This window comes from Botryllus schlosseri, chromosome 5 (genome assembly GCF_051294905.1).
Source record: "Botryllus schlosseri isolate E-star chromosome 5, Bs_hap1, whole genome shotgun sequence".
Lineage (NCBI taxonomy): Eukaryota > Metazoa > Chordata > Ascidiacea > Stolidobranchia > Styelidae > Botryllus > Botryllus schlosseri.
This window is the reverse complement of record NC_137240.1, coordinates 1,998,873-2,025,986: the sequence shown is the minus strand read 5'-3', so window position 1 is coordinate 2,025,986 and position 27,114 is coordinate 1,998,873. Positions and strand designations below refer to the sequence as shown.

At 40.2% G+C, this 27,114-nt stretch overlaps 2 protein-coding genes and 1 long non-coding RNA gene across 3 annotated transcripts; all 3 read left to right on the top strand.

Annotated features, from left to right (window-relative positions):
- The first annotated feature begins 3,747 nt into the window (after positions 1-3,747).
- On the top strand, positions 3,748-10,691 carry LOC145438572 (uncharacterized). The gene is made up of 5 exons (XM_080315909.1): positions 3,748-4,778; positions 7,288-7,404; positions 7,992-8,048; positions 8,150-8,254; positions 9,625-10,691. The coding sequence occupies exons 1-5, from the start codon at positions 4,611-4,613 to the stop codon at positions 9,730-9,732; spliced, it is 555 nt and encodes a 184-aa protein (XP_080172035.1). The 5' UTR covers positions 3,748-4,610; the 3' UTR covers positions 9,733-10,691.
- Positions 10,692-10,695: 4 nt separating this feature from the next.
- On the top strand, positions 10,696-13,073 carry LOC145438573 (uncharacterized). Its single transcript, XR_013914969.1, has 2 exons — positions 10,696-12,414; positions 12,734-13,073. It is a non-coding gene; the product is annotated as an uncharacterized LOC145438573 (long non-coding RNA).
- A 4,063-nt stretch (positions 13,074-17,136) lies between these two features.
- On the top strand, positions 17,137-21,621 carry LOC145439600 (uncharacterized). The gene is made up of 5 exons (XM_080317108.1): positions 17,137-18,142; positions 19,211-19,327; positions 20,024-20,080; positions 20,148-20,249; positions 21,407-21,621. The coding sequence occupies exons 1-5, from the start codon at positions 17,852-17,854 to the stop codon at positions 21,521-21,523; spliced, it is 684 nt and encodes a 227-aa protein (XP_080173234.1). The 5' UTR covers positions 17,137-17,851; the 3' UTR covers positions 21,524-21,621.
- Positions 21,622-27,114: the final 5,493 nt, after the last annotated feature.

Below are 27,114 nucleotides of genomic sequence, written 5' to 3'. Positions count from 1 at the left end.
AGGCGTTCAAACGTGCACTTTCAACTATATTCGCTCCTAACATTATCTTTCCTCTGCATGATCATTAGGGCTTCTATTTTTGTCGCAGGGCAACTTTGTTATAGCCGAAAGCGGTATTATCTAGCAACAAGGTTTAAATGACTCGCCTCCGACGTTTATTGAGCGTATTACCCGTATTCTCGTCATGCAAAAATTATGCATGTATTAGTATGAAGCTCAGATGCAGCAAAGTGTGTGAGACTGCTGGACTTTCTACTATATTCGCTCCGAACATTATAGCAGCACCCGACGTTGCTTACATTATTACGTTATAAGACGCAGGCGGCGTTTCACTGTCGGTTTAATCACCCTTATTCTAGTGACATGAAAAGGACTGAATCGTATGAAATGTAGTCACTACAAGAATCGAGCGAAAGCGCTGTTTCACGTCGTCTTGCATCGGTCACGATTAGTTTTACTTTTCAACTAACTTGTTGTCTGTCGTTATATTCATTAGACTCGCTTTCATGCGGCTAATTTGTCCTTATCATTATAACGTCGGTGATCGCGTACCTGCGGCGAAGGTGTTCGTTTAATTATAACAACGAGAACCGGACCCCTGCGGCTAGCCGTTGGCATTTTAGTGCTGAGGTAAATACCCTCTCAAAATCGCTATGAAAACCCGTTAAATAGAAGTAAAAGTAGCATGGAAACATAACTGCTTACTGAAAAATCGCTACGTTGAAGTTCGGTTGCAGAGACAGTAACTTGTATACATAAAATCAAGTTTAAAAATGTGGACGGATGAGTTATCTCTGACCAATAGAGTAATATAACCACCTATAATTTGGTGGGGTATTGCTATAATGTATATCCAAACAATCGTTGCAGACTCTGAATGTTACCTAGGTCCTTATCACAAAAATCATGCCGTCGATTCTAGCCAAGGTAAGTTTTGACGTGGAAATCATAAGTCGTAAAATGTGGAGACTGCAGAAACCGTAACTTGTACACATAAAATCAAGTCTAAAAATATGGACGGATGACATTAGTCCTAAATACACAAAATAGAATATCTGAGAAAAGTATCAAGATGCGGCAATCAATGCAGCGATGATATAGCAATGGATGGATGATGTGGCACTATAGGCGTGGCGCTTGATGATGTGGCACAGATGACGTAGCAGATGAATGTACCCTTAGGGTATGAAAATGGGCGTGGCAATTAGGATGACGTGGCGCTCTCTGATTGGCCGGCAACAAAGTTCCTTAGCTACACTACTACTGACTGCCGATACTTTTTACTGCTGTGAACAGTGAACGCTTTCGAATGGTCTTAATTTCTTGGAACTCTAGGATGACAAGTACGATTTGAGTTTTGTTATTACGACGACCTTAGGAATATGTTTCGTAACTTTGGTTTCACAAAACAGACTATATGCATATATTTGCTACGGCGCAGACACATTCATTACGCCTATGTAAAGATGCACTAAAATACTCAGTCAGAAACTCAGAGTTAACATCGGTCATTTGCGTTTGAATATAAACGGATAAATTTGTTCATGATGCTGACCTTTACTTGATTTCAAATTGTTAACTCAGCTTTAAGTACAACTGCATACGGAATTTCTTCCGATTAGGGATTAGCATCAAGAAGCACGCCAGAGTTGATCACAGATTTCGGTAGCTGAAAGGTGTCATCATAATATCACTTGATCTGCATAAGGTGTCCCATGAAATGCATGTAACTATTCTATTGGTATTACACCAGGATACAGAATAGGCTAAAATTGCGTAAATGAATTGTTACGAACGCGTACGTAGGCCACATGGAAGAGATGTATGTATTGTATAGCCAATAGCCACATGCCCTTCCAGTTTCATTGTCGTGTGCAGAGAGCACGGTGTAGTAAGTAGGCTAAGGAGGTAAGGGACAAACTTCAATAATTTCATTAGTTATTCCACAGGCATTGTCGGCGCCAGTAACCGAGCGTACGGTCGTCACGTTACAATCATGAGTAGGCCTACCATTTGAACCCGTATGATGTCAAAATCCTAATCACAAATTAGCAGCTTTGTTACAATTATAATATGAGTTCTACATGTGAGTACATTGTTGAGTGCGACTGGTACTGAGTGGCGTTGGGACCCCGGGAGATCCCGATCCCGGGATCCCGGGATTTGCAGCAATCCCGATCCCGGGATTATTCACAATGAAATCCCGGGATTTGTAAACAGCATCTACCAAGGCTTACGTAGCGCAATATGTCTTCTTTTTGTAATAAAGCAGTGTCACAAACTCGGCTGATTGTCTAAAACTATGGTTTCAAACACGCGGCCCGGGAGATCATTTTTTGTGGCCCCAGCGTCGGCATTTTGACTTTTCAAGTATTCGACAATATTTAACTGGAAAATTTCTTATTTCGGATTTGGGAACTTAAAAGTCACTCTAAAACCACTCCAAAAACCTGAATCGCTATCATACATGTCTAATGTACGCTAGCTGTGAAATCATAATGCGACAGCTGTTACAATGACATGACACATTTATCGTCGCGCATGGTGTCTAACTGTCCATAACTCATTGTTTCGCCAAGCACAACAATATTTTATTTAATAAAATATTTGAAAATATGACTATTTCGTGGCAAACGTGAATATTACAATAGTGAATCAGATTTTCACAATGTGTATGGAATGCCAGTCTGCAAGGTCCGTCAAATAAGGCCTACTTGGAAAGACACTTTATACCCCTATTTGATGCAGCGGCCCACCGCGTCATCGGAAACTACAAAATTGGCCCGCGAACAAATTGAGTTTGAGAGCCCTGGTCTAAACGATGATACTCTTGATGCTCTTATGTTTTTGCGTCAATAATACAAGGAATTAAGTGTTGTTTGTGTGACTTGTATGTGTATTTTACTACTTTTCCAATCCCGGGAAATCCCGGGATTGAGAAGTGAAAATCCCGGGAAATCCCGATCCCGGGATTTCAAATTTGATCCCGAAGTCCCAACCCTAGTACTGAGATGTAACCAAGACTATAATTTGTAGATCGAAGAAGGGGCTCGCGCCCCCTGAATACTATCATCCGCCCATCCGGCAGCATCTAAGAACCACTAATCGTCTTTCATTGATTATTGAATTGTGACTTGAACCGACACGTGGCGAGCTACATATATGTACGTCTTCATAACAGATAGTCGCACTTTAGTGCAGAAAAATAGTGTCAGAAAATGCAGGGATATCTAGCTTGAGTTATAGATATCCCTGACAAAATGAAACAATACAGACAATTTGACCTTGTTCGGTTTATTAGCATTTTTTTATCAGTTCAATACACCACAAAAATTGCGATACAATGAAAAGATAGGAAGGTATCGAAACGACTTGGAGCAGTCTTTGGAATCAGACACCCACCTTGGCCTAGGGCCTACACGGTGTGTTGCTGTTGTTTTATTCGATTCCAACTTCGCTGCGTGTTAAATTCTTTTGGGGATGTCGCAATTGGACTTAGTGTCATAAATATAATTTACCTATTCTTCAGGAAAATATTTGTTCTGTTTTAACAACACACGATGCCTTTTGTTCGCGATCATCCACCTGTTTGTCTTTTCGAGTCTAGTGACGTCGTAATGTTTTCGAAATTCTCGCGCTGAGCAGCAGAACACATCAGCAAGGATTTTCTCCTATGAGTCTAATTATTGAGGCGGAACGTCCATCCTCTACAGTTCGCGTCTCTTGACTGTGACTTCGTTGCTTGTTATTGTGACTGAGAGTGGAGGTCTAGTTTGACAGATATTTTGCTTATAAACAGTGAATTGAATATACAGAGTGAATGAGACGCATGTGTAGTGTACTCTTATGGCTTCATTTTGGCCATCGATAGTCCAGTTTTAGCTGACGTGAGATATGCTACTCTGCTGTACACAAAGCGCACACGAAGTGCGAATGGTTCTGTCGTATATGCCTTACGAAGCATGTTTTCAAGATAATTTAGTCGACAGCATGGCTAATTCGGTCTTTACGTAACTTTAATGACCTCGTACATTCGTAATCAAGTAAAGTTTCGTCCCAGAGTCTGCTCTATAGTGGCATTAGGGAGGCGAGCGTTAACGTAATGTGCCTTTATAATGTCAATAAATACAACTGGATTATGAGTAAGAACTTTTAGTCATAGTCTGTAGTGGGATGTGGCGCAATGCAAGGCATGCGTATTGTGTACGCGACCATTAGTTTTTATACACTAGCTTTCTATACTAGTATTTCATGCCCTGCGGATTGAAAGGGAACGTGTTTACATTACAACGCTATTGATTTACCACACAGCACTACTCGCGTTCACATGGTCGTGTTGGTAAGCCGCTGGAATGGGTACAGATATTGCTGCATTTGTACATGCTGTACTTGTAAAAGGTCCCCGATAAATGATTCGATCAGTATCTGTATAATTATGAGATGTGGTTCAGTACAGGTTGTTGGAAGCATGTACTAATCAGAAATTGTGCGTAATTCATGTTAATCTCCGCGTGTATAGGCCTTGATTTTGCTTTGACGTTTGTGAATGTGATATTTAAGCGCCATTATATAAGCTGCAACTTGTAACGCCAAACTTTATTCGACTTGTTATGCATAACAGTTCCGTAAATCGTATTGTAATCCCGCCCACTGTCAAGATGAACGTGAATATGGCTGAAAATGCAACAGCAATGCATAGATTTATACCTGAAGTTCGGGAAGATACCGGAAAAAACGTCCCAAGCACCAAGTATACAGATTGGCTTAGGACAGTTGCTGTAAGTATATTCAACATTATGGTTACTCTCAAGTGACCGTTTAGCATTAGCTATAGAGGTTGAAACCTTGGTCGATGGACTGCAATACTACTCGTCAATCGCTCACTGTGATTCACTAGCCTTCTGGTTATAAGTCGCTCCAACTGTATTCGCGAAGTCGAGTTATACGCATACCTTTTCAATCACTTATAACTGAGAAATTACTTTCACAAATACAATTGTTACCGAACGCATTGGCTAAATATTCAACGCACTAGCCGCGTTCAAAAGACGTGTTACCGTTACTTGTTCTGAAAGTACCGAGTAAGATTCTCATGGAGCCCAGAATAGAGTGTTTCGCGTTCACAAAATCATTACATAGACTTTTGGATGCTATTAACCTAAGAGAAGTTTACTATCCTAACACAGTTCGCGGTTAATATTGCGTCCATATTCGCTATAACACACCTGCCACTGAACGCATTTTCTTGTGGGTATGAACCGACTCAAAACAGTATCGCTTCTTGGAGGTACAGAACTTCAGTAAACAATTGAATAGTATATTCACAATGAAACTTGTAGAGAATTGGAAAGAACATTGTAAATCAACAATCCTATCATCAAACACGGCATGAAATTTCGAATAATCGAGATCGCTTATGGGGAATGAACTATCTTAGATGGTATCTATTAGGGCATCAAGTATGTCATAATGCAATGTTTCGTCTATTATGTTTTCATTTGCACACGGGCAATGCATCATGAGCGCCATGCGGTTGTGTTGTATTCGTGTACGTGACTAGTGGCCCGTACGGAAACGGGCGAACGCAATGCGCTTTTGTTCATGTATTGATACCACGAACCAGCCGAGTTCAGCAGTGATTATTTCTCCGGGGAATGTCGTTCGCTTGTCGCAATCATTGATCAATGTTTGAAGGGTGGGAATTGGGGATGCGTTGTCGAACTCGTAATTAGGGCTGGGCGCAATGATTCCAGTACTCATTCTGAATCGCGTATTAATCATAGTGATTCGAGTAGAGCAGTGAGGCATGTGAATACGTACTACAAAGTTAAATAGTATATTCATATTGAAATGAACCCGAATATTTTCGGCTGACACTCGTCAGGGGTAATCGTCAGCAACTAGTAGAGAATTGGAAAGAACATAGTATATCAACAATCGTATCACAAAATATGACGTCACCAGCATGAAATTTCGAATGAGAGAGCGTTCAATGTACTATTTTTAGGTGGTACACGAACTCCTTTTGTTGACAGAGTTTTGGTTGGTGTATTTTGATAAAAGTTGATTCCAAGGCACACAAATGGAATTGTGAACGGCCTCGCCCTACGATTCGAAATCGGTCGTCTCGATAATTATTCGCACAAATCGGATTATCCAACAGATGTTTGCCGATGGCAGAATTAATGGCCTTTGATCGATCAGCATCAATCTTAAGTGGATGAGTTAAGGGTGAGCTTTTCACATCGCGTGACGCACGTGTTCTGGTAAATCTGGGGACATGTTGGTTTATGCGGTCCTGCAGACGTCTTGACGTTCTTCCCACGTAGCCACAATCACAGTGGCACCTATATTCGTACACTACATTACTTTGTTGAAGTGCAGGAAGCACGTCTTTGCGTGTTGAAGGGAGCAGTTGTGTTGTTGTAAAAATCACATTGGTTTTGACTGTGTCGTAACATTTACCGACAGCAGAAATCAACTGTTTTTCAAAGCGGGTGGAAATGGGGCCAATCCAAGGTAGATGGATATAAACATCTTTTATTGTTCGTGCGGTGGGCTCTGTCCGTTTTTCTGCGTTGAATTGCGTTAATTTCCTCTCCATGCCGCGGCTGATGACGTGTTCAGGGTAACCGTTATCAAGTAAGATTTTTCGGATGTAGTCAAGTTCTAAACTCAGCTTGATACCCGAACATATCATCAACGCTCTATGCACGAGTGTGCCTATGAGGTTAATTTTTCTGCGTCGAGGACTGAATGAATTCCAGCGAAGGTATTGGCCTGTGAATGTCGGTTTCCTGAAAAAGTTACAAAGCTACAAAGTTACAAAGCTACAAAGTTACACACACACGTTACAGTGGAAATGCCATATCTGTAAAATCGTGATCGACCCACAGCTTTGTCTTTAATGTGATCTAGAACGGGCGGTATATTCTTTGTGGGAGCATAAAAGGTACGTATTTGAACTTCTCACATTTTGTTTCGTTAGAAGGAAAGTAAAGACGGAGATTATTTTTGTCCATGATGTATTTTATGCGGCATATACACCGACTCATGATATGCATACACATGATCTGTGCATAAGCATACCATGAGTGCATGATGGGCAGTTGTGCATATGCCGATGGACAAGTAAGGTACAGATATAGACTTGTACGACTTTCTAAGTCTTGCGCCATCCCGGTTGACCCGACCGGGGATCGAACCCACAACCTACCGATCAATAAGCCGGACGGATGCTTTAGCCAGCTGCACTAATTCTATTCCTTGAAATGTTTTTGATAACAGATCGCCTATTATGTGCTTGCTGGTGTTTCGTTGGTGTCAGAGGTGGCTTATCTCGTGGAGTGGCGTGAATCGTCCATATTTGGTCTTGGTTTTCCGGGACTTGTTTGCTGTATGCTGGTAAGAACAAGCAGTATAGGCCTGTGCAGTAGAAGTAGTCCAAAATCGTAACAACTTAAGGATGCAGTGCAAGTCGGCAAAATCTCCTTGAAGTACTCGAAATATTTCAAGCCCTTTTCAGCTCTCTATACCAGTGGTTCCCAAAGTGGGCGATATCGCCCCCCAAGGAGCGATTTGGCGGCCCAGGGGGGCGAAAATAACGAAGGGGGCGAAAATGGACAAAGGGGGCGACAGGGGGCGAAAATAGCGAAGGGGCGATAGGGGGGCGATGACGCGTTAAAGCGGCTATATCAAGTCGGATAAATGACCTTTTTTTAGTCAACCCACGGAAATTTAGTTGCAAAAGTGTAAAATTCGATAACGAGCCGAAAAGTTGACCTTTTTTTTAGTCAACCCGTCGATGATTACAGATTGTATACCGATTTTTCTGTTCACAAAATCTGGGGGGGGGGCGATGATCGGCGTTGACCTTCAAAAGGGGGCGATGAGTCGAAGAAGGTTGGGAACCACTGCTCTATACCGAAATTAACAATGTCGGCACGAGCTGATTGTGTACTCGCGATACTAATGTCAGTTTTCTCTTCTAGTGGTGCGGTCTCGGTGTCCTGACGAACTACATACCTGCGACATCTAATCAATGCACGGTAAGTCTTGTATTATATATGTTGCCATAACGCCTATGACTTATTTACACGCTGAAGACACTCGCGTATATTGTAATAACATGAAATCTACTATGTTGCAGGTAATCACAGCATGGGCGTGTTTGATGTGTTTTACAATGCTCTGCAGTCTCGGATCGTTTGTGGTCAACCTATATCTGCTCGTGCTTCTCTACATTCTCACCCAGGTATCCCGCTACTAGCTAGCTAAATAGAAGTTAGTCAGCTATAGTTCTTTACTTAAAACTTGTTCACAACGCCATAGCTCAATATCCTAAAGTAGGGTTACCATATTTTTAGAAATCTGAAAAGAGGAGACTTTTTCAAAATTTTCAGACTTACAGTACTGGAGTAAAATCCGTAAAAAGTGGTTAATTTTTCCCGACTTTGTGGCTGGCTCATCTTTCCGACTCTACTCCGGAAATTAACAGTTTCCTTGAACTCTCCGTTGGCTGACTAAAAAAGGTCAACTTTCCGGCTCAGCTCCCGAAATAACCGCCGGGGCGTTACTTCAGTGATGACTCACGGCATCTCAGTCGAATTTCACCCTATATTAAACCAATATTCACGAAAAAGAGGACAAATTTTCAAAATAGAGGAGATTTGGGCGTCCTCCGAGGACACTTTCAAAAAAGTAAAAAAAAGAGGGCAAATCCTCTTAAAAGAGGACGCTTATGGTAACCCTACCTAACGTTATTTTGTGCTGGCCGGTAACCATGAACGGGGTTGGTGAAAGTAGTCAGCGTTGTTACTCAAGTAAAACTACGTAAAATGCAAATTGTAAATACAGAACTCCAATATACAATTGGATATTATATTGACATCGAAATAAACCCGAATATTTTCGGCTGACACTCGCCAGGGGTAATCGTCAGCAACTGGTAGAGAATTGGAAAGAACGGAAATAGTTTTACTTAACGAATGTTCAGTAAAAGCGGAAGTAGTCTGTCGTCTCCAACTAATTGGAAACTAATACTCTTGCGCGGAGGTAGTCAGGGGGAAGTAACTTCGCCAATTTCTACTCATGCACAAGTAGTGGCGATTCCCAAGACACACAAAACTACCGCAAGGGGAAGTAGAGAAGGGATTGAAATTACTCTGGTAAGTAGTTTCAGAAAGTCGCATACTTTCATACTTGGTTTGAAGAGTTTCTTTGAGGTACAGAACTTCGATATACAATTGGATAGTATCTTTATATTGAAATGAACCCGAATATGTTCCAATACACTAATCAATTTAGCGTTTCGCCCTCTACTTTACAAAATCGAAAGTGTAAAAAGTTGGTATTTTTGCATAAAAAATTTGAGTAAAAGTGAAAGTGGTCGAAAAACATAACCTGTTAAGTATTGCAATTAGGCAAAATGTACTTGAGCACCCGAAAAAGTGTAAATACATCATTACTGACCACCAACGACAACCAAAACTCTCATTCACCCGAGCTATATCCCTAGTCTGGCGTTTACCAACTAAATCGCATTTACCCTATGTTACGATGGACTATATGGAGCATTGATGCACTTCTCGTATAGATTTTGCGATCCTTCGATCCTTCTTTCAGGGAACTGAAATTCTGATGTTAATCAACATCGTGATGCTTCCTTGCTGTATCGGCGGATTCGTTAATTGCTGCTTCTACATTCACTTTTTGAGGAGAATAAGGCAATAATCGAAGGACAATATTGCTGTTAAAGTAGCTATAAGATCTGCGGATTCACCGCAAAGTATACTGTGATGCTCGGCCTAAATGCTTGTACTGCGTATGGTAAGCCGCTCTGTGTCATCAACAAGGATATCTGGATATCCCTGGTAACACTGGTCAACAAAATGAAGAAAAAAAAATTTAGGCAGAACATCTGAGAGCCGTTTCCGGGGTTTTTGAGGTTGCTGATTACGAATATCACATCAATTTTTTCAGATTGGCTCTCTGTCAGAATATATTTATATCCGTAAAAAAGCCCAAAATTACTGTATTAACCCTTGAATATTCACTTGGTAGGAAGATAATCGTAGTTTTTTCTCATTTTATACTGCGCATAAATGGCCAATTGACTATAAAGAACCCTCATGTCATTCTCAGTCATTCTATTAATATTAACATGGCATGATGCGAAATATTTGTTTGTCAAAAAGCAATTTGTCAAGCCTAAATATTGTACTTTTGCACAACGGAAATTCATATTCTCCTATAATAATTAGTCATTTTACCAAGATTAAAGAGGAGTATAAAACTATAAAATTTATCCTTGACAGGCTTCACTACAATACTCATGTGTCTCATTTCTTTTGACTGGTAAATGGATAATTTTCCACTGATTTTACGAAGTGGGTATGCCTAGTAACCTTATCAAACAAGAAGCTTAAATCTGATGTCTGGTATATTCGAATACCGGTGAAAGATTCCAATTTCCCATTAGGAAGGAGTTCACAGCATGCAATCTCTCCTAAGATGTAGTAAATAAAACTTTTTATGTGATCACAAAGCACCCAACAACAAACAGTTGGTCCGAAAATTCGTATCTGCATATTGAACACTTGAGCACAAACATGAGCATAAAAGCTCACTTCCTGTTCAGTCATCTTGATATATTTCCTTATCATCTTGTTGATTAGCTAGGGAAGAGGTTACATAAAACAATTTCGATTTCAAATATATCAGTAATATTGTATTACAACTGATTATTTCAAATTTATAATAGGTGGTTGACGAAAAACTGATGGAATTAATGTCACGTTATTTGAATATCTAGGTAAATACTTATATACATGACTGGAGTTTATTTATGTACATGATATCCCGCGAAAGTCTACCTATGATAAATCTATTACCCCTAAATATAGTGCTGTTGCTGTATTTTGATTTAAAATGGTCATCTGTGTGAAAAAATAACAAGTAGATTGAATTTCTAAACTTTATAGTACGACTAAGCCTATTTTTTATCTAGTCAATACCGCGATAATGGGAGATTTTGGTCAAAATAGCCCCATGGGTTATCTCCACAACAATTTGAAAAAACTAAGGTCATATTCGGAATCAGTGCCCTTCAGAACCCCCAAAACCACTCTTACTTTGTCTGCCTAAAAATATGTGTTGACCAGTGTAATCAATCAATCATGTTTCGTCAGCGGTTAAATTATTTTCATCTGCTCAACACACACACAATGCACGATGCGATACACAAGTCACATTGCGATGCAATGGACACATTTGGGAAGATGTCGATGCCGATGTTATATAGTTTTCGATGTTGATATTTCGAATGTCTTTCTTGAGACACTTTTTTCTTGCTTATTTTCATTCGCCCTTCACTCGGAGTCGGGCAACTAGGAAATTTTCAGATTTTCCAACTCAGATTAGAATTTGATATGCTGCTATACAGTTTTCTGAATAAATTAGAATAATAATTACTGAATTTGACAGGTAGACAATTTCCAGCTTTTCCGAAATTAGATTAGAATTAGAACTATAGAGACACATTTTTTCTGAATTAGATTAGAATTAAAATCGCTGAATTCGCAAAACTTGGAAATTGAATTGAATTCCTAATTACAATGAAATACACAGCAATCAAGCTCAGGTCATACCAAATCAGAATTGATTCCCATAAGCACGAGTATGGCAAATATCTGTACACTATACACTATATCTCTTGAAACATTTTCATTAGATTATTATCAGAATGAGGGCATTAAAACTACAAATAATAGATTAGAACAGGATTACCGGTATTTCGCTTCAAGTACGCAACTAAAATTAACTAGTTGTCCAAATCCGGCTATATGCAATATGTAGTGCACTATATAACTCTCTGTAGTTCCTATATCTATATCATTGCCATGTCAAGATGTCACTGGCCTTGCGCTTCTTTTTTTATATTCTAACTCACCATCGCATAGATTCCAAAATGGTACTCCGGTCTATTTCACGTTCTACTTTGCAAGGACGCGGCGCCCCCATTTTATCCATGCATCCAACACAGTGGTTCTCAAACTGGGGGCGCGCCCTGCTTACAGGCGTGAAAGCATCTAAAGGGCGCGCGTGTCTAAAAAAAAGTTTGAGAACCACTGATCTAACAGCAATCATCGCTACAATTTCATCATTCGTTATTGTCATCATTTCTACGTAGTTTTTGCTTCACTGCGTTACATCCCCGCCACGTATGCACCTGCTAACAAAAATATTCAGTGTCTTGCCCGTCAATACAGAATTGGATTTTTAGTGACTTCCTTTGCACTGTAGCTGTCAATTTGCTTTTCATCGACTGTGTTTATTGTTCAATGTATGGACTGTACTATGTTAAAATTGCAAACTCCTTTGAACTACACTCTGAGCGGAGAGTCTGTACCAGTGGTTCCCAACGTGGGCGATATCGCCCCCAGGGGCGATTTGGCGTTCTAGGGGGGCGAAAATGACGATGGGGGGGGGGGGGTGATGGCGCGTCAAAACAGCAGACCTATTTTTTTTAGTCAACCTACGGAAATTTAGTTACAAAAGTGTGTCAAATTAGGCTTCGAGCCGTAAAGTTGACCTTTTTTCAGTCAACCCGCCGGTGATTACAGTTTGTATGCCCAATTTTCGGTACACAAAATTTGGGGGGGGGGCGATGATCGGTGTTGAGCTTGAACAGGGGGCGATGGGCCAAAAAAGGTTGGGAACCACTGTACGAAAGCAACCATTATATACCCCTGGGATATATCTCCATACAAATTTGTGTATCTGACTTATTTTCACCCATAGGAAAGGCGCGAAAGCACGATTGGATACCTAAACGTGACTAGGCTAGGGTGGAAAGTGGGGAAATACACCACTTCCGTTTACAGTGTAGCTTTGCCGGAAATATTTTATGTACAGTTTGTGCTAATCATTATCTTTATTCTTGACTGCTTATGCGTTACAAGAAACTGTGAAGAAAGTGTTCTCCACTGTTCGCTTGTCATCAACTTTCGCTTACTGCATTCTGCTTACATTTCTACTGCGATTCATATTTAAATAAATACTTGAAGACCCGGTGACGTGCGGACAGGAGAGGCGAGGCAGTCAGGATCATTGAATTGTAAAATTGAGAGTAAATTTGTGATCCCTCATTGATCATGGTCGAAACGAATAATTATTCGTATTTATCTACCAATGTTCAATAATAACTTACACAAAAAACTACGCAATCTGCAAATATAATATTCAATAATATAGGGCAAAAGGAGAAGCGGGGCACAGGCGTGCCAACGCCAATGTGATAACGCGATTGATCATTACAATTTATAATCACTGGTATTATTCGAATGCTATTGTCTCATTGATTCCGAAAATGCAAATATTAATGATATCCCGAGCAACAGAACCTCAAAATCGTCAGGGAAGGCGAGATTTGGCTTTGTTACTTACAATGACAGCGCGGTGAAAGAATGCGAGGTAGGCACACATTAATCTGCTTCACTGATTGTTGGCTAATAATTCGACAATCGCAGTTAAACGATGTTCTATCTATTAACATAGCGAAGCGACGGCGTAGAGCGTAAAGCGAATCGTGAAGTTGCGACAGCCAGAACGTAGTGCACAGCTGATGTTTCATACATGCGTTTGATTGTGGATATGCAGTACCTGCGTACCAGTCCGCTTTCTTACGTCGCATGCGTGTGAAGGGTGCTGATGTGATAAGAAAGAAGTCGTCAGCTGCATCAGCTAACCCTATACGGATATATTTGCGAATCTAACTGTATGTCAAGGTTTTCAGAAAAATTATTTAGATATTTTAGCTTTTTTGTATGTCTGCTTTCCGACATAGACTTGGATATAGAAGCCTATGTCAGTGGCACATGTATATCAGGGTTACATGCACAATGTGCACCAAGTTTTTGCTCTACGACATATGCCTAAAATATGCAAATTTTCACGAATTTAGCCATATTACTTATCCATATACCATATAAAAATCCACACTTTTACCATATAATAAGTTACAAAGTCAAGGACTCGATTGAATTGTTAAGAAAAAGGGTACTGGTATCGATCTAGTCTAGGCCGATGCTTTAACCCATTTTCGATTAGAGGATGCAATCACCAGAGAATATTTCACACACATATTTTATATCAACTGCATGATATGACAAGAAAATTAGCATTACAGTTCACTATCAGCTATAGGTACAACGCCCCATTCAGTGTATCCAGTGTAACTTGAAACTCATATAAGCTCGATAATTTGGATCAAGATGAAGATCTTAGGGATAACAGGCCTAATGATGAAGATTTGGAAATCGAACCACTAAGACCACCAAGAAAACAAAATATTTCAAAGCTGACGCATATGATCCAATCGTGCTCGTGATATTGCAACAATTCGATATTTCTGTATTATTCTCAATATTTCTGTATTAGGCCTATACACGAAGAGTAACCGAGTGTGTAATTGTTATATTACTGCACCTATGACGTTGCCATTTTGGAGCATTCCACACTTTAGGATCCTTTTTGAGCAACCTATAGGCACTTGCCATTCACTTGAGTTGTAAATCCTATAAATGCTATTCCAAGTCCCAAAGCTTATGTCAGATCATGACTTGTGTTGATGGACTACTCTACGTTCTGAATCATCTTCGATTTCCCTAAGATCTTCATCTTGATCCAAATTATCGAGCTTATATGAGTTTCAAGTTACACTGGATACACTGAATGGGGCGTTGTACCTATAGCTGATAGTGAACTGTAATGTTAATTTTCTTGTCATATCATGCAGTTGATATAAAATATGTGTGTGAAATATTCTCTGGTGATTGCATCCTCTAATCGAAAATGGGTTAAAGCACCGGCCTAGATCGATACCAGTACCCTTTTTCTTAACAATTCAATCGAGTCCTTGACTTTGTAACTTATTATATGGTAAAAGTGTGGATTTTTATATGGTATATGGATAAGTAATATGGCTAAATTCGTGAAAATTTGCATATTTTAGGCATATGTCGTAGAGCAAAAACTTGATATGATAGGAGGAAACAAGCGGCATTTTTGGAATCAGCACGCCCAAATGAGCCTAAAGCAAGTGCAGAATCAAAGTCAACAATTTTTTTGTTCAAAGTTGCTGCCCAGTGTTATTCAACTGCATATTGAAGTTCTCCAAGAGTTTTTTTTTAGTATTTATACGATGCCTAATGCGCGCGTGCAAGTATGTACAATGTACATTATACATACAGCACTTACATTATTTCCCAAAACAGCGCGACTTTCTGATGTTAACCAATGGATGTATTTTTGTATTGGCATGTCAACAGACACCGCAGTCGGGAATGAAGCTTGACTCTGAAGACGATCTCGATCCTTATATAGCGAACCATCATAGCGCAGCAGTAAGAAAGGCACGCGACAGATACATCAAAATTTGCTCGCTGAACTGAAGTTGAGTGGAAGCATCTCGTTCACGATTTAATTCGAAGTCTGGCAGATATAAATATAGGGGCGAGGAAATCTGAATACAAACAGTGTTTTACCGCAGTGTTAATCCAGGCTGTCATTTGTGATGTATTACTTATTCTCACACCAGCTTCCTTGCTAATTCCTTAGAGCTTTAGTACAGAATCAGCTAAAACTAATGACAGAATTTGATGCAATCAGTTTCGTGTTTTTATAGATGAAATATGCAAGAAGCTTTCGATTGTCCAATGTCTATATCACAGGTGGCGCGCGGGAGGCTGAAGCGCTTCATTGTGAGTTCTGACTATTCTTGTAAAAATGCAGCAAACATGTTATGTTGTTCCGTCGGAAATGTAACGCTTGGTCTGCATTTCATCACTGCCACCTTCGCTTCAAGACGCGATTGCCGAACAAAGACACAGTTTCGGTATATAAGTACAGTAGAATGATCGGCGGTTTGAAGTGGACGATGATAAGTCGATCGCCGGAATTCCAAACGAAAGCTCTTCGTGAGCCTTCGTACGACAGTCATGAACTTCGCCTGGTGGAAGCCGGTAGTCAGCAATATTCGCAAAGAGACGCTATCCCAACGATACAGAAGATAGCTACACGATGAAAATGATATATATATTGATGTTCGTCTTGCAAACAGTTGGCTTACCACAAATGCGTTCCGATCTGTCAGCCATTGTGAGTGTTGCGGCCCTATCATCAACTTGAAGTCCGACGTTTAGCTCGATAACAAATTCGGCCTAACTCGCTTGTATTTTAGGCGTCTGGGCCTGAGTTCGTCAGTTCGGAGCCTGATTATCGTTATCGATCATGAAAATAGGGTGTATTCACTGTAGTGTATAGGTTGCCTGTCAGTCATCATATAAGAGTGTATTTATCTCTCTAGCAGAGTTAGCAGTTCTCAAGCATCTCCAATTCTACAGCGCTCGTCTCATCAGTACCGTACGGTTGGCACTTCGCAGAATGACGCGCCGTATGCGTATACTCATACTCATTCATTACTCATCAACCCGCAGACTAGACTAGACAGACACAGGTGTGGAGTGGGACTGTATGCCCACCGCAGCCGGTGTTTACTGTTTATGGCAGTGCTCTTCAGCCAGTGTACGTACACGGTGCAACAGAATATGCATGGGGTGCGCCAGTACTAGCCCAATAGCCACATAGTTAAATCCTGGATCCGTTGATTGATCAATTGATCATTTATAGCGACTAGTAGGCAATATATGATCTTCACGCCAAAATGTTGGACTTTTAATAGGATTCAGCATATCTTCGAATCCGTGATTGAGGGCCCACACACAGACTAGACATTTTCCTGTTGTCACAGACATGACTCTGCTCAACGCTTGGCACCAAAAACCTGGACAGCTAGAGAATTTTCATCTTTTCTAAATTAGATTCGAATTCGAATTAGAATTATAGCTATACAGTTTTTTTCCAAATTAGATTAGAATTATAGTTGTCCAAATCCGTCGGTAGTATTGCGATATGTGTATGTATATGCCGGTAATGTTGGCATGTAGAGCGATTCGACTAATTAGCTTTGATATTGCAGCAGCTCTGCAGTCGGTCATTTTGTCTCCAAGGAATTCGTTGTCAAGTATCTACAAATCAACACATATTATATATAGTTTTAGATGTGTTCATGCCGTGTGTGAACAAGACGATTCTGTTCTGACAACGTTAGCGCGCAAAATCACCTATATTGAATGCTATTGAATGCTGACTTCGTCGCGACAGCGTTAAGTGTACAGTACACCACACCAAAAAAGTTTAGGAGCTTTGGTGTATATAGGACTCGAGAGTAGCCTGTCGGCTATCGGTATTTTTCGATGAATTGCAGTGTTCAATTATGTCGCCTCCACCTAAAGATTACAAATTCCGATGCTAACTATTCATTTGGAGATTAAGTGTGTGGCTTTTACTGCAATTTCCCAGTCCAGGCGTATTATTAAATTCCCTCTGTAAATTTCGTGAAATGGTTCGGAATCACGTTCACGTTATGTCGACCGGATTGAACAACCAGCAATCAATACACGGCGAATAGTCTCAATGTGCTGAAGTCGCTGGAAATGTACATGACGGTCGACCAGATATAAGCTATTCAATGGTATTCATATTTGAGTTGGTTTAGTTAACTTGTAATGCAGGTTGTGTAGAATTACTCGCAGCCGAAAGACCTGCGCAATGAGCATCATATCATTTCAATCATTGATATAGTGAGGACGTAGGTAGATCAAGGCGGGTTGGACTATCATCCAAAATATATGCATACTTGCATAGTCCCAGCTGTTGGTTGACTGTTGACGAGCATCCTGGCAACCATGTAGGCTACATTTTGATATCCTCCTACAGTTCTAAATGCGATATGTCCTCTTTGCGTCAGATGTGTGCCCGTAGTACCGTCGGAAGTCATAATCCAGTAAGGGCTGATATTGTGATAGTTCGTAGAACTGATAAGAAACTCTTCATGAAAATTGTCATTTTTGGATTTCGTCTCAAGTTGCAAGATAATCTAATTCAGAATCACCGCTTTGCTCAGTTTCAGGTCGAGTCAAATATAACTATCGAGATGCCAAATAAGTTTAAATTAGTGAAACCTGCCGACGATTACTACGACATTACGTTAAAGTATGGAGCTCAGTTCAAAGTGATTGGGGTAAGGTATGGGTCTTAAATTTGCTATGCTAATAGATACCAGGCCGTTAATTGAAGAACGGTCCAGCCAACGCATGACACAGGGATATCCTTGGCATGTTACGATCGCCTATACGCGTAGCGCACCTCGATGGAGCTCAGCGATTGGCTTCAACCGAGAAATATGCTGAGATTTATTCAAATCTGTACGAAACATAACAAGATTTTTTCGCTGAGTCACAAGACCGAAAATTTGCAGCAATACACATCTAACACATAACAATATAGAACACAAAACCATTATATCGTGATTCAAAACAAAATGATTGTAATGTGCCGACAAGATAGCGTAATGGTAGATCGTCGGATGCCCCACGCATACCTCATATGGATTCAATATCAGTTCGGGTCAGCCAAAAGCAGTGATTATCAACCTTTTTCGACTCATCGCCCCCTTATCAAGCTCGACATTCATTTATCGCCCCCTTCCACCAATATTTTAGGATCAGAGATAGAGCACATATAAACGGGTAACTGATACAGCTATAAATTCTGAATGCTGGTAAATTGACTAAAAACGTTTTCGCGCGGACCCTGAAAATCCTGGTGTCTGAAGATAGGTTGTGCCGAGTTGGCCATTTTATAGTCAACTTAGGCGGTAGTTCCCTTTTTCACGTGCATTTTGTGCCAATATTCGGTTGCCGGGTAATTAAATAAATCCGACTGAATGTTCTAACATTTTTGCCTCCTTCGTACGTTTTGCCCCCCTGTTTCTCGCAATCGTCCACGTTGGGAATCGCTGGCCTAAAGACTCGCTCGTAAATCTGCATGGCATCCGCTATAGATTTTCTTTAGGTCAGTGATTCTTAACCGGGGTCCACAGAGCCACTCTCAGGGGTTTGCTGGAGGTCAAGACACGCATTAGAAGTCACACTGATTCTCTGTAAATATTCATTATAATATTTTCATTTTGTGCAGAAACCACGTTTGAATTGGCGTGTTCTTTCAACACTGTTGCTGATGCACGATTCACGACACGGCGAGTTTCGTCAAACGCGGTGTAAAAACAACGTACAAATTTCTACTTCAGGTGCTCGAAATTATATTCGGAATCGTGATGACGACCATCGAAATCATCGCATTCATCCTCGACCACGAGAAATATTACATCTATCTGACTGAGCCTGCGATTTGGTGCGGAATCATTGTGAGTCCAGATGTATTCGTATATACGAGTCAAGTTTTCTGTTTTTAATTAGACTGTATCGGTGTCCATGTCCAATGTACAACATCGGATATCTGATTATTATAGTAATTGGCAGTTGCCACTCTCTCTTTCTGGCTCTAATCATGCAAGCGAAATGATAGCAACCCATACCAAATAACCAGGGTAGTAATGATTCGTGTCGCAATTTTTGGCGAGTCGAGTCATACGGAAAACGGCTCGACTTGAGTGAATTAATGCATTGACTCAGTTTTTAATCGAGTCATTGCGCATGAATCGAGACCCGGACGGCCGAGACAGCATTTCGTTGAAGCCATACGAAGAAACACATTCTACAACATTATTGGTATTACGTACTTTACTGTTACTTGAAAAATAAGCCAAGATCTGCTAAAAATGAGGAAATTAGTATATTGTGAATTCAAGGCATGATATCACCCGTACAGAGTCGTAAAAAGTGGGTGATCATGACTTTAATTCGAAATTTAACAGTGAACACAATGACTTGGACTCGACCCTCTGCTCCCCGGTTTGAACTCGGAGTTGACCCTGTAACGAATAAAATAATGACTCTACTAGACTCGAGTCAAAACCATAAAACTGACATTGACTTGTGGCTCACGACCATGTGTCTTGGTTACAACCCTGCAAATAACTTTCAATGGTTTCGTTGTTTAGTTCTGCGCGACGGGATGGGTAGCTCTTTGCTCGTGGAAAATCGTCACAAAACGCAACGTAAGTGCTACTAAACTGTATAACTAAGAACCTGCGTCGTTTTACTGACAATTTCTCATTCTTTCAGGTGATTGCCGGGATTATCCTAGCGGTCGTCAGCATCATGCTGTGTATTTGTTGGCTTTCTTGGTACGAAGGTTGGGCGATGACGTGGTTTGCGCAAATAGAGGTATACGATAAGATATACAAAGTTCTGTTTTCAATTGTCTACTAGTTGCTTACGATTACCCTTGACGAGTGTCAGCCGAACGTATTCCGACTTATTTCAACGTGAATATTAGGGCTGCTCAAAAATAACTTTTTTCTCTCAAATTTTACTGGCTACTTGATAACATTGTTAGATTGCCTAACCCTAAAAGAACGTTGCACACCAATTTTGGCTCAATTCCAACCAGTAGAAGCATTGCTAGATAAGAAAAAGTTTTGGATTCATTTAATACAAATAAATATAATATTTTTCAAATTTTACAGGCTAACCGGGGAAATTGTTAGGCTGCCTGAAAAAAAAAACGATTCACAACAGATTTGGCTCAATTCCAACCAGTAGAAGCGAAGTTATTGTTGTTCAAAATTTAGGATTTCCGATCATAGTATATTTACGGCGGGTAGATCTATAATACATACTTAAATAATTTTGCCACTGTACATACTATTTTTTTCATTTTATAGTTTGTATTTCGAAAATTACAAGTAGGGATGAGTTTTCATCACCTTTGAGTGAAATTATCGTGACAACTGCGTGAAATGATACCTATGTCTCGGTAATCGACTATGCCTTTTATTTCCACTTCCACTTGCATCAGTACTTCTACTTGAGCTCTACTCGAATTGGATTTGCATACTTGCACTAAGTACTCGAGTGCAGCTTGTTTTAGCCTGGTTCCACCTCTGCTGAACTGTTTCGTAAAAAAATTACTTACGAATGATACTTTCGGTTTTGAAATTGGAAAATAATTTGGGAATAAGTTTTTATCCATTTTGTGAATGACATTGTGTCATAGGGATACGGACCGCGTGAAATGGAACCCTGGTTCACGGTAACTGAATATGTTTTCGAAGATTACCTAGTATTAATATTATCTTTTTTCGTCTTGAAATTTCTAGACTCCAAGAATAAATCACTTTTCAAAACTATAATTGCTTGAGTACTTTTCCTTATCCACTTCCCCTCGAACTAGTTTTGACCCGTCTTTGAAATGGCCACTTCAACTTACAATTCACTAGAAATTGTGGTCGTTACTTGCTCTTCTGCTTCCGTAGTAAGCCTAATACTTACTATTTAGTTAGACTGTCTTTGTTTTTTTACCAACATCCGATGTTTTGCAGAACGAAGCTCACCTCCTTGCGTTTCATATCATCATTTTCCTGTGCACGGTCGGGCAATTCTTCGCTGGCGGCGTTCACCTGCTATTTGGAGTCAGATCGCTGAGGGATTTGGCGTGATTATCACGACATGTATTTGCAGACAATTAAGAGTTGCTTGCCATCCCTTTTCTGTCGGACACAAATTTTTAAATATATCTTCGTTGTTTTCTCTGAAACTCGTAGCGGATGAGTGCGCAACTGCACCGTGCATGTACGAATGCCAGATTTGGACAACTAGATCATGCTCATTAGGATTGTTTAATTATTTTTAATTTTACTGAATATTTGTTTAAATTGTTAGACTGTCTAAAATCGCTGCCCATCGAATTTGACTCAATTCCAACCAGTAGGAGCGGAGCTCTAAGAGTAAAATATCATGGATTTATTTAATACAAATAAATAGATTTTTTATTTTACTGCCTACCCCAAGAAATCTGGCCCAATTACAACAACCCGTAAAAGCGAAGTTAATACAGTGTAGCTGAATGATATAATTTTCCAAAGTAAATACTATTTTGATTTAATAAAAAAAATTCTAATCCAAAAACTTCACTCAATGGGTTGTAATTGAGGCGAAATTGTTATACATGGCTTTTGTAGACAATGTGAGAATTTCTTGGGGATGCCATTAAAATTCGAAATAAAATAACAGAAATGAAAGTTATCTTCTTGAACAAATCCAAAAATTTACCCTTATAGCTTCGTTCATACTGGTTGAAAATGAGCCAAATTCGATGTACAGCGTTTTTAGGCAACCTCACAATTTCATCAATTAGCCAGTGAAATCTGAAAATAGTTGTTTTTGAACAACGCGAATGGCCATAGCCAATTGGCCATACATGGACGATACGTCAGAAAAGCCAATATCAGAGGAATCCATTGTTTAATCACGGAGGGCCAGCTTTGATGAGGTTACAATGCGTGCAGGAGTCCGACCATGCATTGTGCATCCTGGCATTTCGCCCTAGGTATATAAGTGGGTGACATAGCTTAGAGAGGTTGTCCTTGTAAAGTATAATCATATGATACAATGTCAAAATTGATATAGCGTGATGATAATCACCCAAGCGAAAAGAAGTTTATGGGCTAACGTGCAACGCCCACTAACGCCGATGATATTAATGATTAAGGTCAAGGGCTTCGCCTATATCCTATAAAGTTTGTTGACAGCTACAATCGATAATTCGTCATATAGCCCACGCAATTAGCCCGGCCCTGATAAGAGCACTTGATATTAACAACTACATTATGGTTACAACACTCAACAACTCAAAAATGCAATTGAATAGTGAATAAATCTAAGTGGGTGCTGTAGCAGGGCACTTTAATTGATTTCTCATCCAAGTTATTTCAATTAGCGACAAAGGTTCGTGTAAAGCGCGTTGTCCATTCACCAGCTAGAAAGTTGCTTTGCCGATAGGGTTATATTCAAGACTCTGTATGTAGTAGGTTCCGTATGCCGCCTGTACGTATTTTTCGTCCAAGGCTGAGCTCCGTTGCACTAGAGATTGCTAACGATAAGGTTATCAGATCAGGATATAGTTTCCAGCAAGACTTGTAAAAACTACTGGATTTTCAAAATGCGCAACTAGAACTAGAACTAGAAATAACGACCTTCTAAAATTCGCAAGTATCTAAAACATAATTAACTATTAACTGATAATGCGAATTACAGAATTCCAAATGAGGTAATGGAGATAGAATAGGCATTTCAAAAGGAAGGGGTTTCGGGTTTGTGATGGGATGGGTTTAGACACCCAAATCCCACTGTAACGCCACTGTAATAGTAGTGATTACTATGAGATAGCAATATCTGCAAGAACATCACGCAACAGAACACCGGTATCACGATTCACGTCAAATAACGACACATATTTTCTAGTTGTTCTACAAGTAACTCATTTTCACACGCAACTAGAGCTAGAACTAGAACTACTCAAAACACCAGTAGGTAGCCTTGGTTGACCGCCAACTATCTAGATCCAAAGTTTGTACAAGTCTGCTTCCATCACTAAAAAAATATTATATGTCTATTGACAAAATAAATTGTTGACAGCCAATATGTCATCTAGGGTTACCATACGTCATCTTTCAAGAGGATTTGTCCTCTTTTTTGACTTTTTTGAAAGTGTCCTCGGAGGACGCCCAAATGTCCTCTTTTTAGAGATTTTGTCCTCTTTTTTGAGGATTTTGGTTGGCAAAATCGACTTAGATACAGTAAATCAGCACCGAAGTAACGTTGCGGCGGGTATTTCGGGAGCTGGCCCGAAAAGTTGACCTTTTCTTTAGTCAACCAACTGATAATGTGAAAGAAAAACTGTGTTTTGGAACCTGAGCCAGGAAGTTGACCTTTTTTTTTCAGTCAACCGACCACGAAGTGGAAAAAATTACCATTTTCAGGATTTTCCTCCAGTTTTGCAAGTCAGAAATTTTTTAAAAAGTGTCCTCTTTTCAGATTTCCAAAATATGGTACCTCCATGTCATCTCAACGTGAATGGATATTAGAGCTCCCATCCAGGCGACATGACCGAACTTAGGCGAATACCTGTAGAAAATTCGATACTTTTTTTATATTCAGGACCTCATTTGCGTGTGTGTGTGTACTGTGTACGCTACAGACGAAAAAATCATTAATTTTGGCGTCTTAACGAATACAAGTAGTATCGCTGTGGGGCAATTGGGACTGGACACGATGACTGGGGTACGAGAATCCGAATCAAGTGCCGATTGTAATGATTCGAGCATTTCAGCCGAGCACTGGAATTATATGCTGCTTCCCATTAAAAGTAAATTTATCAAGAATTATAGTTTCGATAATATTTTCCGGTCGTGGAAGCCTCGAAACCTCGATTGCTAGTGTCAGAGTATACACATATGTAGTCAGGACCGAAACAACGCTTCACCTCCCCCAAACTCTGCTCTTGGGCACCCCATAGGGGGATAAACTAAACCCCCTTCGTTATATACGTTCACACCACTACCGTGAGCGGGAGTTCTTATACTCAGTAATTACTCACTTCATTCGTCCTAACCGCGTAAGGCGCGAAAAATTTCCATAATTCATACGGTACTGTATGTGGTATAAAAATACGCCAGTAAGTGGACATTTGTGTGAAGACATGATCAACTCACAGCATCGTCACAAAGTGCAATGAAATAGGTATAGTATAAATCTGTGGTTCCCAACGTGGGCGATATCGCCCCCAGGGGGCGATTTGGCGGTCTTGGGGGGCGAAAATAACGAAGGGGCGATAGGGGGACGATGGCGCGTTAAATCGGCTATATTGGAGTCAAGTCGGAGAAATGACCTTTTTTAAGTCAACTCACGAAAATTTAGCTGTAAAAGTGTAATTTCGAGGTCGAGCCAAAAAGTTGATCATTTTTTAGTCAACCCGCCGGTGATTACAGTTTGTATGCTCATTTGTCAGTTCCCAATATTTGGGGGGCGATGATCGGTGTGGAGCTTGAAAAGGGGACTATGAGTCGAAAAAGGTTGGGAACCACTGGTCTAAATATAACAAATTATCCTAAATGTGATGTAAAACTGGCGTTATCACCTAAAAGGTGCATATGTGATCGCGAACTTTTATGAGAGATACTCGATTCCTATTATTTGATTCTGAATCGAATCACTCAAATACCGTGCTCCGGGCTATTTTATCTAGTTGCCCTAGCGGTAAACGTATAAGAGACTGGACAGTGGTCACGTTTCTGCAAGTGCGGCGGAAACACTGTGGATAGGGAACGGATCGGATATTCATAGTTATCTTGCAAACGCATGACATTGCAAAGGCCGCAACGTTCATATTTTCGCACGTATCATTAGCACCATATCCAGCCTGGACTAATAAGATTATCACGTGCAACATGTTCTATAAGCCGCGATTAAAGCGTAATTGAGCGTAAAAATCGGGTTTCACGTCAAATATGTGAAATGGAGGTGGCAAGATCATCCTGGCTAATAAGCTTGACATGTGATCGACTAGCGAACAGAACCATGGCAACGTACAGTTTCTATCGTGTAGAGAGTAGAACCAGCAGCACAGAGTGAAGTGACTTACCTCAGATTCATAAACAGCGTGCTAATAAACTAATCATTGTTACCTTCGTGATGGTTGTCCTAGTATCTTGATCGTTTTGCCGTATCGATAAGCAGGAGAGAGGCTCAATACTGTGTAGCTGTAGTTTATAGTATCTCGATGCTCGATATGATAGTTTCTGTCGACGAATATGACTTATGAGCATGGGGCACGATTGCACAAGTGCACATAAAGTGTTTCCTACAAGTTTAAATATGAATGTTCTGCATTGGCCTGTATCACAATTATCTTACAGCGACACGTAGATACACGTTGTTAGGCTGAACTTCAATAGGCTGCTGAAGAAATCACAACATTGAATTAATCGATCAAGCATACACATGGCTATGACTTGACCATGGAGAGCTTTATGGTAACGTGAAGGCCATACTTGACAAGAGTCTGAGTGCACCTCGCCATATATGCAATCTATATGTGATTATGCATCAGTACATGGTGGTGGTTTGTATATATGTGGAATTTAAGTATGATTGGCTTGGCACCGTTAGCGATTCAGCCAAACCAGATGAATAGAAACCACAATCGTCGTAATAAGACGTGTGGAGATATGATATTCTGAAGGGGCTCTACATTATGCCCGATGTCTACAATTATCTGAATTAAACAGAAATGTAATTCCCAAGTAATGTAGATAATATTATTCAAGACTGCGCTTAACACTGCCGAGATACGGCCATGTATCTTGGTATCTACTGTTAAATACGATGAACCAAATTTATGCTAGAAAATTTTCAGTTTTTCCAAATTAGTTCGGAATTAGAATTACCGTCTTCGCAAAAACTTGAAAATTGAGATAAATTCCGAATAATAAACTTCCGTTCATATCAATTCCGAGTTTATTCTCGTGAGCACGGGAACGACAATTATATGTACTGTACAACAAGCCTGGCTCGTTTCGCACGATACTGTTTTCCTGTAACATTTTCAGGAAAACCAGAAGTTAGATTAGAATAAAAGTGAGAGCCTAGAAACATTTCACAAATTAGATTACCGGTATTTCGCTCTAATTAGTCTAATTATACAGCTAGAATTATCTAGTTCAGTGGTTCCCAACGTGGGCGATATCGCCCCCCAGGGGGCGATTTGGCGGTCTAGGGGGCGAAAATAACGAAAGGGGCGATAGTGGGGCGAAAACGGACGAATGGGGCGATAGGGGGGAAAACAAAAAAGGGGGCGATGGCGCGGTAAAACGGCTATATTGGAGTCAGGACCGTAATTGCCGCATCCCAAACCCCCAATTGGGGGCCGAACTCGAAAGGGGATCAAAATTATTTCGTGAATTAACATAAATTATGAAGTAATTTTTTAGAAATTCCCGCAACTTTTTCAAAAAATTTTCATACTGTAATATTTCTTGATTTTGGGGTACCCTTTCCCAACAAAAATACGCATGGTTTATGAAAATGGATACTTCGGCGTCGGCCATTACTGCGCCACGACGCAACAATACATATGAAGTTATGGGTCATGCAACACGAGACTCCGAGAAGTGTGCCAGAACGATCAGCAGCGAGAAGACCTTGGCCTTGTGCTGACCGCAAACTTCGATATATATACATATATGTTTAA